Source organism: Oryza sativa, chromosome 10, assembly GCF_034140825.1.
Source record: "Oryza sativa Japonica Group chromosome 10, ASM3414082v1".
Classification (NCBI taxonomy): Eukaryota; Viridiplantae; Streptophyta; class Magnoliopsida; order Poales; family Poaceae; genus Oryza; species Oryza sativa.
In genome coordinates, this window is record NC_089044.1 from 11,267,774 (window position 1) to 11,282,464 (window position 14,691).

A 14,691-nucleotide genomic window follows, 5' to 3' on the forward strand; every position below is an offset into this window, starting at 1 on the left:
GCAGAAGGAAAGGAAAATATCATATAAAGAAAATTAATGATGACTTAGCTTTGTAATATTCCCCTTGGTGATGGCAGAGGTGGCCAATGTGGGAAGAAAGTCGTCCATCAATAACAATGAAGACACTAGTCGGCGGCGACGAAGGCGGTCGACGGTGAAAGCGAAGATGCCCACCAACGGCGGCATAATAGGCTAGCCATGTAGGCAGAGACACCAGTCGGCGGCGGCGAAGGCCAGTCGGTCGGTGAAGACGCGGACGCCCATAAACGGTGGTGTGACCAACCAACCATATAGGCGAGGACACTAGTCGGCGGCGACGGAGGCAGGCCGGCAATGAAGTTGTAGACGCCCAACAACAGCGGCATAATAGGCCACCCGTGCAGGCGGTGACACCAGTCGGCGGCGACGAAAGCGAGCCGGCGGTGAAGCCGTAGACGCCCAACGACGGCGGCATAACAGGCTAGCCGTGTAGGCGGAGACACCAATCGGCGGCGACGGAGGCAAGCCGGCGGTGAAGTCGTTGTTGCTATCAGCAATGGCGGTGGCGACGACAAGCCGGCGGAATGGACTCGCGGCTGATCGACCGGAAAGCTGAGACGCCTCGAGTCCATGACCAGCATTAATCGCCTCAATAGTGCCGCGTAATTATATGCGAACAACAACAAAAAAAAACAACGAGAGATTAATTTGAGATTAGAAATCAATCTAAATATGGAAAATTATGAAACGGTCAGGAGATGTGCACTCAGGCCAATATACGGCACGAATCCCGGCGAGAACAATCATCAGGTGACATGCAAAAGGCAACATGCAGGCATGTGCTTTCTCGCTCGGCATGCAGCATGGCCAAATCTCCTGTGTACTGAGTTGCAGGTAGCAGCAAGGCAGCAACCGATCCAGGCCTACGAGCTTTAGCATGTCACGTGGTCGCCGAGTGGTTCCCGGTGTAGGCGTAGATCCGAACTCGCACTGTGTGGGCTCGGATTTGCACTGGGAGGAGGCTGATATTGTTGCTCGGCAACGACGACGACACTGGTAACAAAAATAATACCCGAGTACGTAGATCAATCTATAATTAAAAATTAATCTATTGAGAGTTAAATTGGAACGACAAACCCAATATCTCTTCGTAGATTGATTAGATAGAAGATGATGCCAGCAGCGGTAGAATCTAGGCTGCTTGAACAAATATGATACCGGAGAAATTGATTCCATCACACTTTTCGACGGGAAACTCGACGCACCCCTACCTAGCGCGCCAACTGTCGAAACATGAATTCGGCAATAATAAAAGGGGTAGTGCACGAGACCTAAAAGTGGATGGATGCAGAGACAAGGATTTAGACAGGTTCAGGCCCTCTCAATGAGAGGTAATACCTTACTCCTGTTTGGGGATTTGAATCCGCCGGGTGTAGTATAGATCTGACGATCTAGTTGTGCTCATGCCCCCTAGAGGGCCTCCTGCCCACCTTATATAGGATGGGGGGGCAGGATTACAAGATAGAAATCTTAACCAATACGGTATCGGTTTCCTAAATCTATTGTACAATATTATCAAATCAGGACTTTAGGCCGCTCCATAATATAAAAGGAAACGTAATATCCAAGTCATGATCTGTTACATATTCCATAGATATAAGCTATCCCCTATGACTAGTCGGATAACCATGCCGTGTGGGTATGGGATACCCATAATCTCCACACTATTTATTGGTTAAATATTTAAGGACTTAAACCTTAAAACATGTGCATGCCTCAGTGGGTGGGATGGAAAGGAGTAAGAAAGTTACAGTTGGTTCTAATTGTGATCAGCATTAATCATGTAATGCTTTAGAGTAATAGTTGCTAGTACGTGATGACGTGGCATATTTACAGGTTGTGTTTTAGGAGTATTAGTGGGTAGCAACTTTACAAGTACTATTTACCCGATTTTATTATTTTTGTTTCTCTAGTTATGGATCATCTCAATTAATGTTATTAAATTTTTAATTTTTTCTGTAACTATTTAAGTCACGTGCAAATGATGGATGGCTTAGTAACTAGATGTAGAAAATCCATAACCCTTTGTTCTAAAGATCTAGCTGCAGCAGCCTTACGGCTACGCTGTAGCCAGCTAGCCAGCCACTATAGGAGTTACTATACAGCCATCCAGTAGCTAGCAGCTGTTTCCTGAAGCCGAATGGCTAAACCAGGGATGGCAATTTTCTTCACAGGGCGGGTTCCCTCCGAGGACCCACCCCTACGGAGGCGGGGGCGGGTGACATTTCTGCCCCGCGGGTCCATCGGGGCAGGGGCCCCGCATTTTGCGGGTGAGGGGATGGGGAGAACATTCCACCCGTGGGTGACCCCGTGGGCCTCTGGAGAGGTATATTAACTCTTAAAATGTAGCCCATTACAGGAATACAGGCCCAAGAAGCCCACTAGAATCAACATATTTAAGGAAAAAAAAACCTAACCTACCCCAACCAGACCTCCCCTCCCACCACCCACCACGCCGCCGCACAGCACAGGCGCGCCGTACACAGCCGCATACGCGCTCGGCGCTCACGCGCAGACTTCGAATCTGAAGTTCGGATCTCGCCGACTCACCGCTCTCCCCAGTCCCCTCTCCCTCTGGTTGCCCTCTTCACAGTCCCCTCCCCTCCTTTCCCCTCTGGACTCCGGTCGCATGCCCCTCTCCTCCGGCGGCAGCATGCGGGACGGTGCACGGGCAACGCACGGCGCAGTGCAAAGGCACGACGGTGGGCCCCAGGCGCGGCGGCTGCACATAGGCGCACAGGCACGGCGACGGCGGCGTGCAGAGAGATGGCAGCGGTGCACAGACGACTGGATGGAGTTGTTACTCAATGCGGAGCCCCGGTCGGGTTGTGAGGCCTAGAGAGGCTGGGGGCAGGGGCGGGGGCGGGGGCGGGGGCGGGGGCGGGTGGAGAGTTCGGGGGTCGGGGACGGGGCTGTTCCAAGCCAACCCAGCCCCAAACCCGCCCCGTTGCTATCCCAAGGCAAAACTTGCAGCACAGCCTAGAATGCTGCAGCAATAGCCTATCGAACATACCCATAAATTACAGATCAGCCCATCATTGAGCTACATATTCTGCGACGAGATTAGGCACAGATCGATGGGTGACGACAAAATAAAATAAAATTACAAGTCAAGAAGTAGGTCCATACATGTGTGTTAAACGTACCGTCACAAAAAAACAATTATCTCCTACGTATGCCATGACTAATTCAAACTGACAAACTCCGATTCAAATTCAAACAGAACAGGGCAGAAAAATATATGCAGAGACTCTCGTATAACACGACAGCTAATATAACCCACGGCTGCAGTGAGCAAGCTCTGCAGATCAGAGTGTAACATATTTTGAACATATGGTCACTTGGTCAGCCATCTCCCTCCCTTAAAAGCACAGGACGCTCCCTTCGGCGATGCTCGGCAGCGCCGGCCTCCACTGCCCGTGCCGGGAGAGGCTCATCCTCCCGCCGAGCGCCATGGCCGTCGCTACGAGATCGGGCTCGGGCTCGGGTTCAGGCTCAGGCCGGGCCTCATCGGTCGGGCTTGGGCTGGATGGATTCTCTTGACGAGACTGGGCCGCCACCTGTGTATACATTGAGTAGGATTGTTAGTGTGTGTCATGTGGAGTACTGAGCTAGCTAGTAGTAATAATTTAATGGTTTAACATTTGACTTTGGGTTAGTGACGTGTGTCTGCAGTTCATTCGTATGATGTGGTTGATTCGTTTGTGATTTTCATTTACTACTTAATTTTGGTGCTTCTCTATCTATTGAAAAGAAGTCGAGATTTGCCGTATGATGCTCGATTTGCTACCCCATATATGTCTTACGATAAATGATATATTGTGCATGATGCTTGTTATCAGTGCCGCATAGCGGGGCACCGGTTAGAAAATTTGCTACCTATGTAGGTTCCCAACCATCATCTATTAGGGGTTTTTTAATACATAAAACAATGATGAAAGTACAAGTAAGATGTATGTTGGGCCACTCAACATGTAAAACAAACTAATGTTGATTTTGGAGGCATATAAAGCGGCTGAGTTTGATATAGCTTCTTGAGCGGATTACATATTATCTACTCCCTCCGTCCCACAATATAAGGGATTTTGAGTTTTTTTTCTTATAACGTTTAACCACTCGTATTATTCAATTTTTTTTTACAAATATAAAAAATAAAAAGTTGTGCTTAAAATACTGTAGATAATAAAGTAAGTCACAAATAAAATAAATAATAATTTCAAAAAACTTTGAATAAGACGAGTGGCCAAACTTTGCAAGCAAAAACTCAAAATCCCTTATATTATAGGACAGAGGGAGTATTTAATTATAGGAATAAATTAAATATTTCAAGAAATAAACTGAACTAATAATTAAAATAAGTGGTGTATGCAATAATATAGTGGCTATGTTCCCAACTCCTCCCCGCCGTGTTCTCCACGCACGCTTTTCAAACTACTAAATGGTGCGTTTTTTTTACAAAATAATTTCTATATGAATGTTGCTTAAAAAATCATATTGATCCATTTTTACAAAAAGATAGCTAATATTTAATTAATCACATACTGATGGATCGCTCCGTTTTCCGTGCGTAGGAGATTTGTTCCCATCTCCTCAAAACGAATTCAGCCTAAACGATTGTTTACTGTGGAGTACGTGTATAATAGTATGGGTCTTTTATATAATTGAAATTAAAAAAAAAACATGTTATAGGTTGATCACGTACTTTCTTAATGACTATGTCCAACACTAAAAAAATTCTTATATTCCAAAACAGATTTTTCAATAAGTGTGTCTGATACTAAAAAGCTTTATATTCTTAGCATATATGTATCAACCTAGAATTTGTTTATTATGTATTCTTCATACTATATCACGACAATAAAACTTGTAGAAAATTATTCATCTGTTGTCTTTTTAATTTTACATTTTGACTTTACGGTCTTCCTGATATAACAAGATGCAATTTATTTTGGCTGTTATTTTTCATACACATATATCAAGCTCTGATATTGACTTTCAAATGTGCAGTGTTCGCTGTAGTAGGTTAATTTGAGTACTTCGGGACGCTACAGTCCTACCTAAAAACGAAGGATGATATGCATATGCCGACATGTCGTCTACCTCAAAAGGGAAATTAAAAAAAAACGATGGAAATGTTTCGCTAATTAATTAATTAACTCACGTCACCAAGCTCGCAACCAATGCTCGTACAGCTCCCAACAAGTCGCGCTAATTATAGCGTTCGTCTCGGTTGTTCCTTGTGACGCACCAATCGCCATTAATGGCTGACCAAGAACTCGTACACCATACGCGTCATCTCATCTCATCTCATCTCTACACGTAGGAATGCTTGGATATGGTCGTACCTTCGCTGGCGCCGCCGCTGCCGCCTCGCCGCCGCGGTGACCCTGTCGCCGGTGACCATCGTCGTCCTCGGCAGCGGTGGCGATCGTGGCGCGGCTCATCGTGGCGTTCCGCTTCGACACGAACTGCTTCAGCACATCTGCAGATGATCATCGCCATTGATCCGTCATCCGTGTGAGTATCAAGCTCGCCGGCGGCGGGAGACGCATGCAAGAAGAGGCTGTAGTGTAGACGCACCTTCGAAGGTGACGAGGCGGTAGACGCCGCCGAGCACTAGCGTGTCGTCGGGCCGGAGCAGCTTCAGCCGCCGCCTCGCCGCAGGCGCCGACGCCGTCGCCGCCGTCGCCGCCGGCGCGGTGGCAACGGGACGAACGACCTCGGCGACGTAGTGGCCGGGGTTGGCGGCCATCACGGCGGCCGCGGAGACCGCGCCATACGCGCGCTCGACGCGGCCGCCGCCGCCGCCTCCTCCGTTCCCGGACAACGACGACGACGACGACGACGACGACGGGTGCTGTATAACGACGGCCGCCGCGTCGGCCGCCTGGCAGTTCCCCATCTCAACAACTACCTCCGCCGCCGGCAGAAGCGAGCAAGGTCGTCGTCGGCGGCGGCGGCGAGCGATCGAGCGAGGCGTGGTGGGGGGCGGCTGAGTTAATGGAAGGTGGAGGTGATCGATGGCGCGAGGTTTGGTTTGGTTCGGTGGTGGTCGACGGCGACGATGGCCGACGTGCGCAGCTTTTAATTGGTGTGGGGGCACGTGTGCCGAGGCGCGGTGATGAACTCGTCGCGAATCGGCTTACGTGGGGGCGCTTTGCTCGGTCTGCTCGGCTTACTACAGGCCACATGTGTCAGTATAAAATGTGGTCTCGTGTTTTGTTAATTGGGATAATAACATTAATGTCAGTATACAATATTGTATATTTCGTTTTCACTAATAATTAAAATGTACAGCGTTAGCGACTGTTTTAATGGATTATATTTTTGTTGTTCTGAAAAAATCAACTGTGGCACATGCCCCAGTTGCCCACGCTTTTTTGGGTATTAGGCTACCAAACATCTCCAAAGTTTGTCAAAAATATTACTAGTATAGTGTCAGTGAACCAATTAACTAATATTCCGAAAGTTTTACCGCTAAATGTGATCTGCACTACCCCAGTTCGGAACCATATTTTGTTTAAATATGCAGGCCCTCACTGATGTTAAGAGGAATCACAAGTTCACAACCATACTCCCTCCATACTAGTAAAAAATGACGTTTAGGACAGCATTTAGCATACCAAGAAGTGATTAATTATAGGTATTTTTCCCTGTCTACCCCTATTAAATACGGTTGCGCGTAGCCTTCCATATGAGAAAAACACTTTACTCAAGTGGCTAGTGCGCCGAGGCTGGATTCCGCAGGACCCAGGTTCGAATCCTGGCAAGCTGGTTGCTTGGTTTTGCATGGCACTGATTTGGGCGGGCTTGGATACTTGGTTGACTGCATGGCGCTCGTGCAGGTGGCGTTTAGGCGCGTTTTTTGTTTTGCTTTTTTAGTTTGGGTTCACTGCCGCGCGTGATGCTTAAATTTTTTTGCCTGGCGCTCGTTACCGCTATTCGCGCGCCTATGCCGTGGTAAGTTTTTCGCGCGCGCGTGCTGAGAATGCCGACGCTTGGGTTACTGCTTGCCCGTATATACGCTAACTTGCTTTCACGTTTGGAGTACTGAGCCATCTCATCTTCTAGTTCTAGGCTTCTAGCTAGCTTTCTCTCACTATTGCAGTACACATGGCCGAAGATGGCGATGGCGAGTTTGCCTTTGATCTGAACGAGCCTCCGTTGGAGCACGGCAATGGTACTTTTCTTCTCTGTTTGACAGGATTTTTCTTCTCTCGTGCATGTTTGTACGGCAACTGTACTATCTCTTCTTCTCTATCGTTTCTCATATCATTGTTTTCCTTTTTTTTTAACTGGTTTTGATTTGAACTTGCCACTAAATGAATTTGGTGCAGTCGATTTCGATTATGTACAACACCTTGCTGGTAAGCCAACTTGCTTTTTGATACAATTAGATTTTGCTAGAACATGCCATGGTTATTTGTACTATCAATGAACTTGATTTTCTTCCTTTTGCTAGAACATGTCGTGGCTCCCGTTGAAGTAAACCATCGAAGGAAGGAAAGACATGACCGAAGAAGTGAGAAAACAAGTTTATCAAGCTTTGTTGGCTAGAAGCAAGAATAGGAAACTAGGCAAGAAAGATACAAGAGTTGTTGCAGATCAGTTTGTCAACCATCTTTCCTAGATGAAGCCAAGGCTACTCTTGCTGCATCGAACATTTAGAATGAAGCTAGTTAGCTTCCGCACTCAATTAATAGAGACATCCTTGTAATGCGATTATTAAGTTGTGTTATCTTACCATTTCTTTGGCATCATCCTTCCTGGGAGTGAGCTCACGTTCGCGCTTCTCGTCAAGCATCTTGAGCACAATGCGAGCGGCGGCGGCGGCGTCGAGCGTGAGAGAGCACGGCCGGTGAGCGCGACGTAAGCGACGAGAGCGGGGCCGGCGAGCACGACGCAAGCGGCGGCGGTGGCGAGTGCGACGAGAGCAGCGGCGGCGAGCGTGACGAGAGTGCGGCCGGCGAGCGCGACGAAAGCGGCGGCGGCGGCGGCGGCGGCGGCGGCGAGAGCGACAAGAGCAGGGCCGGCGAGCGCGACGCAAGCGGCGGCGGCGAGCGTGAGCGGCGAGGTTGAGCGGCGTGCTGCATGCCTGCATGCGACGCTTAAGGAATTAAACGAGGCGAGCGCGGGCGTGCTGCGGATTAATTGCGGGAGCGGCTATCGAACAGACAAGGGTAATTCCGTCCACATAGCCTGCTGCGGTTCAGAACGTCGTTTAAATCGCAAACGAGGTTATGGCTAGAACGACGTTTTTTTCCTATACGGAGGGAGTATTTTGTTTCGACAAGATGTACATAACTGACCATTCCATCCATCTATTGGCTTAGTTCAATAAAAGACTTCAAGTGGACCGCTGATCCGTTTACCTTGAAATAAATTCGAATCCTCCACTTCTTGCGCACCTTAGTACCTGAACAGTACACTCATGTAAGGTGTATATATATGATATATCGAATTAGTACAATTGATTTATCTGTTAACTGCGAGCTTAAGCATAATTTAAGCTTTTTAGAGATGAACATGCTACGTACTCCATGCAACTTAATTATCGCGATGTACAGTTTAGAAATACTTCTACTGTTCTATGACTACAAGTAAATTTTTACATGACAAACTGCACGCACACATCCTATTTCGTATAATGATTCAATTTTAACACACTTATATATATGCTCCTCTAAATATCTCTAATAGTAAATCTGGCACCCCATCATGACAGGTAGGAGCACCGTACTTCATCCACTTTCACACTAACTAGTAATCAATTACCACGCCTAACAACAATAATATAAATACCTAATGGATAAAGCAGGAGGATGCAGAGCAGATAGCAGCCAGAATAGCATGGGTAGATTAGTGTTTGTATGGCTGTGTGCTACGAGCAATTATACTACTCTGAACTTCTTTGCCGTTAGTAGTAAACAATAACATGAACAGCCGCCTGAACTTCTTTGCCGTTAGTTGTGACACGTTTGGCTAACCGAATAATTAAGTCACCAGTTCTTGTCTTGTCTACCTATATGATGAAATTTAGTCTTATTTTACCCTGCAAGCTAGTAGGGTCCAAATCCGTGAGACACTTTGATATTGTTGAAACCTGTCATGATCTAAAAGATAATTCCTCCAAGATTTGTGTTGTACTGTCTAAGCCAAAACGACGTCCAGTTGGTCCTATGTAGGGCTTGAATATGTGTTGGTATATCTGCCCTCAGAGTCCACCTCCAATAATTAGGAGATAGACATTATGGAAAATTTTGTTTATAAATAAGAAAAAGTTTATTTGGCATATTATCAAGAAAAAGGAAAATGATGATATTTACCGTAGTTTCACATACCAGAAAAAAAACTTAGACAATTATATAATTAAGCTAATAGATCGCAAATGAGCAACGGAAGAAGATTTATTAATTACACCCCTCTTGAATCAACATGCCTACAATACGGATTTCAGAAGAATTATACCTACTACAAAATACGAAAATATGTACTGGAAACGTATAAACTACCGGCTATATGATAAAAATGAACATATGATATTTGTCCACCTCACCATATGTAAAACTTTACCCCTAGTAAAACTTTAATTTTACTCATGGTCATGTGGACAAATTAATCTCAGACGTGTATTTTTTATCTTATGGTAGTAGTTTTTATGTTTCTACTATATAATTTCCGTTGTTGAAGGGTAGTATCGTTGCTCTGTACTTTGTACTTGGAGGGGCTAAACTAATCTTGGATAAAAATATTAAAGCAAGCATACAACAACTCGATCTGTCATGGGATTAATAACAACTTAACCTATTAGCCGATGGATACCGAATTGTAATTAATATATACTTCATCATTAATTCACAACTGGTACATCGTACCATTTGAATATATGACGATTCATGATATTACAGGCACTTTATATATATATATATATATATATATATATATATATATATATATATATATATATATATATATATATATATATATATATATATATATATATATATATATATATATATATATATATATATATATATATATATATATATATATATATATATATATATATATATATATATATATATATATATATATATATATATATATATATATATATATATATATCTTTGACATTTGATCGACCACTTCCGGATAAACATGAGTTGCATTTTCTTTCCTTTATGTTGGTTGTGTTATTGCTTTCACTTTGAGGTCATGCAGAGCGGTTGGGCTATGCTTTGGGATGCTGAAGCTACCCTTCCCTCTAGCAAAAACAGCCACAATTTTTTCTGATCTCTTCATGTGAGTTTGTGGTGTACGTGGTGATGCGTCAGAATGGCTAGCTGCATCCATTTCCTGGTCCATTGGGAATTGGTTGGAATATATCATCACTTAGTAGTTAGATCTAGCTAGCTAGCTCTTTATCTTGCCATCCGATATAAGTACTACCTCTGTTTTTTTATATGGTACCATTAACTTTTCATGTAACGTTCTAAAACTTTAATGTAAATATATAAAAATATAAGTTAATTAAGTTTAGAGTTTCTATAAAACAAGTTACAACAAAATAAAACATTTATATAAATTTTTTAGTACGATGAATAACCAAACGTCACGTCAAAGTTAATGGTGGCATATATTAAAAATAGAGAGAATATATGGGAAGGTGACCTATAGCACCTTTTCTCAAGAAGATAAGCATTTTTTTGCAAGGAGAACATGTCATGTGCATCCTCTGGTGTTCTCTTTAGAATACAGTGGTCACAATTTTAATAAAAAAACCAACAACATTGAGTCCAAAATATTTCAATGTGCCACAATTTTAAATTAATCTAAAATGTTGTGGGTGGTGAGAGGAAAAAAATCATTTATCTCATATTTCCTCAGGATTTTTTTCCTCAGACCACCCACAACATTTTAATATGCTTTCCTCTATATATGCTGAGGATAAAGGTTGCAGATCGACCATTCTTCTACCGGTGTTTGCTTATATATATGCTTTGCACTCGTGCGATATCCAATTACTAATAGAATCTAAAATTTACCCTTGTCACCATCACTACTACACAAAATGTTTTCAAGTGCGGTCGAACATATTTTCACGTGCAGAGCTTCAGCCCGTCTGGAGCAATTCGTCTGTGAAAATCGCTATCTGTGCGTGCGTGCGTGCGGTGCAATTGCACGTGAAAATCGGATTTTCGCGTGCTGGTGCTTTTGTCGCCCACATGCAAAAATAAAAAATCAAAAAAAAATGAAAAAATGAAACCCTAACACTAGCCGTCACCGCCTTCCCATCGTCATCGCCGTCACCGTCGTCTTTGTCGCCATCGCCGTGGCCGGATCCGCCGCCCGCTCCCGTCACCGTCACCGGATCGTGCGTGATGACGACATCCTCTACTATTGCCCGCTGGCAAAGACGCCAAAGTCGGGCGGCGACCGTGTGAGACTTTGAATAATCCCACCTTGCTTAGCTTGGGAGGAGGAAGCCACCTTAAAAGGGAGAGCCACCCTTCCCCTATTGGACTAGTCTTTCAGGGAGATTGGGCCTTTCCCTTAGTGGGTGTGCCTAAAGAACTGTTGGGGTCCAGGCAACCTTAAGTTATTGGGCCTCGGCTGACCCTACCTGGGCCAAATTGTTATCATTTGGTATCAGAGCAGGGCCCTTGTGAAGGGGGTGGGAATGATGAGGACATCCTCCACTATTATCCGCTGGCAAAGACGCCAAAGTCGGGCGGCGACCGTGTGAGCCTTTGAATAATCCCACCTTGCTTAGCTTGGGAGGAGGAAACCACCTTAAAAGGGAGAGCCACCCTTTCTCTATTGGACTAGTCTTTTAGGGAGTCCTTAAAAGGGAGAGCCACCCTTCCCTTGTTGGACTAGTCTTTTAGGGAGATTGGGCCTTTCCCTGAGTGGGTGTGAGATTAGGCCTTTCCCTGAGTGGGTGTGCCTATGAACTGTTGCGGTCCGGGGAACCTTAAGTTATTGGGACTCGGCCGACCCCACCAGGGCCAGATGCCGCAGGATCCACGCAGGGGGGTGGCCGCACCGCCGCCGGATCCATGCGGGGGGCGGCCGCCGCCACCGTCACGCCACCGGATCCGCGTGGGGGGGGGCCTCCATCGGTTGGAGGCGCCGCCGCCGTCGCACGCCACCTCGTCGTCGCAACCGCCCACCGTATCCTGCGCCTCCACGGCCGCCGCGCTGCCGCTGCGCGCCATCGTCCCCGTCGCCGCGGGCAGCCGCCGTCGCCTACGCCCGCCACGCGCCGTCGTCGCCGTCGCCACGGGCCGCCGCCCTCGCCTACACCCGTCGCGTGCCGTCGTCTCTGTCGCCGCGGGAGGAGAGGAGAGAGGAGTGAGGAGAGGATAGGAGAGGCGCGCGTGACGCATGAGGAGAGAATAGGAGAGAGAGAGCACTTAATGTGTGAGAGAATAAAGGAGAGGGAGGGGACCGAGGCGTGGAAAAAGGGAAAATTTTGAAGTGGGTAGGAGGGAAAAGAGGAATGATTATTTTTGCGTGCGGCTCTCTTAATAGGCCCGTATGGAAAAATCGGTTTATTTTTCCGTGCAGTTCATTTAAGAGGACCGCACGGGAAAAATCAATTTTGTTTCCCGTGCGGGCAACAACCCGACGCCGGTCCCATATTTTTCCGTGCGGTTCCACTTACGAACCGCATGGAAACTAAAGGGGCAGCGTCTAGGAAAAATCAATCGTGTAGTAGTGCATCGGCGATATCGAAATATGTGATCAAGAGTGTACTGTGTACCTTTGGCTTTTTACCATCAGCATTCAGGTAATTTGCCGACGGTAATGTCGGCTATAACCAGGTCACAACAATGGAAGTCCGATGATTCACATTCACTCCCTGCTATTGCTTGACCAATCTAAGTTCCACTTAATGCTGGTATGATTTGAAACACTCCAAACCGGTTCAGTACAAGCAAAAAAATAACCACCAGAAAATCACCTAAAAATCTGGGTAATGCATAAATAATGCAAAGACTGTCATAAATAAAAAGAAATGGACGGCACACCGTCCGGACGAAGCATGACAGAGATGGAATTAATGGAAAGGAAAAGAAAGCTGAGAACAGAAGGAAGCAATAAAGCATAAATATATATACGATGTTTAAGCTACTTACATGTCTTAGTTGATATATAACAACACATTAGATTGAGGCGTGACACCAGTGCCTTTCGCCCCCACATATTGCATGATGTGGGTTGGTGCCCAAATAGACAAGTACACCCTGCTTGCTTTTCACTGAAGAAAGTTGAGAAGCCCTTTTCAGATATAAGAACTGTATTTTTGTATGGGTGTATGTCCCTGCGGCATCAATTATGATGTTTTGTAATGTACGTCGTCTCAGCAACTTAATCTTGAAGATGTATTGTGTGTTACTACAAAATCATATTCATACGTACAAAAGTTCAGATAGTAACATTTTTTAAAAAATGATGCTACATCTCAGGGTAAATTGGTCGAATATATATTTTTTTAAGATAATGGAAATGAGTTATAGCTTTTGCAAAGCTACAACCACCATATAATTCCACTCAACAGAGAGTACATATAAAACCCAGGAAATGACGATGCAACACTCATAGCACCAATACTAAAGGAGGTAAACGTTTATTCAAGTCTATTTGTATCTCCACACGAAGTTAGCAAATATTTGCATAACCGTTGACTCTAGCTAGATTTTGGCACGTAGCATCCAATAGTTCATTGTACTCATCACATCTTTCAACTTATGTCTAGAACTGAGGCCGGTACATTGCCTGCATATAACATTGGGGGCAATTGCGTTGTTACCCTTTTTTAAGCCAAACTATTATTTTGGCCCTGTTTTTTAAAGCTTGCTCAATTGACCCTCTTTTTCAAAAATGGAGATCAGGTCCGACCCTATTTCGTGAAGATAACTAACGGTGTTATATAAGGGGAAAATACCATTTATACCCTTGCCATTTGATCCTAATCTTTTTTTTTGTTTATTCGACCCAGGTTTTTCACTTAGTCCCCATAAAATATGCGATGGAATTTAACTAAAGTATGTGATGAAACTGATGTAGGTTTGACATATATTTCCGGGGGGCATTTTGGTCTTGTTAATTCTCTAAATGCATTTTCTAATAACACTCCTAGCAATGCAGGTAGAAGTGGGTCAGTTTTTGAAAAGCAGGATCAAATGAGCAAAATTGGAAAAGAGGGGCCAAGTTAGTAGTTAGACTTCAGAATAAGATCAAAAGCACAATTATCACATAAGATTTAGATGAGGATTCATCAAAACCAGCCTAATATATAGCAAATACTCCATTTAAAATAAGTTTCTTAGTTTTTTTAATCAATATCCATAAGCTAATTTCCAGATATATGAGAAGTAATATGGGATCTTTGTCAAAAAGAAGTATGTAGTGATTTCCAAAGAAATTTAGCAAAATGACACTGAAAGAATAAATGATAAATCATCTTATTCTTCATAAAAGATAACATCTCTTTTTGTCATTCCAATTTCTTCTCACTAAATTATCTTTAGTTAATATTACTCCTTTGAGCAGATACCACACAAGTTTTAAGAGCCACTTTTAGTTTCCATAGAAATATTTTCCTCTCAAATTGTCCATTATTAATTATGGCTAAATACATAGAAT

The 14,691-nt window shown here is 44.5% G+C and overlaps 1 protein-coding gene and 1 long non-coding RNA gene across 2 annotated transcripts; one reads left to right on the plus strand and one right to left on the minus strand.

Moving 5' to 3' along the window:
* Positions 1-3,119: 3,119 nt before the first annotated feature.
* On the minus strand, positions 3,120-6,096 carry LOC4348394 (uncharacterized). The gene is made up of 3 exons (XM_015758414.3): positions 5,620-6,096; positions 5,385-5,521; positions 3,120-3,599 (listed from the first exon to the last, which is right to left on the minus strand). The coding sequence occupies exons 1-3, from the start codon at positions 5,939-5,941 to the stop codon at positions 3,402-3,404; spliced, it is 657 nt and encodes a 218-aa protein (XP_015613900.2). The 5' UTR covers positions 5,942-6,096; the 3' UTR covers positions 3,120-3,401.
* Positions 6,097-7,088: 992 nt separating this feature from the next.
* LOC136353742 (uncharacterized) lies at positions 7,089-7,785 on the plus strand. The gene is made up of 3 exons (XR_010737143.1): positions 7,089-7,219; positions 7,377-7,406; positions 7,502-7,785. It is a non-coding gene; the product is annotated as an uncharacterized lncRNA (long non-coding RNA).
* Positions 7,786-14,691: the final 6,906 nt, after the last annotated feature.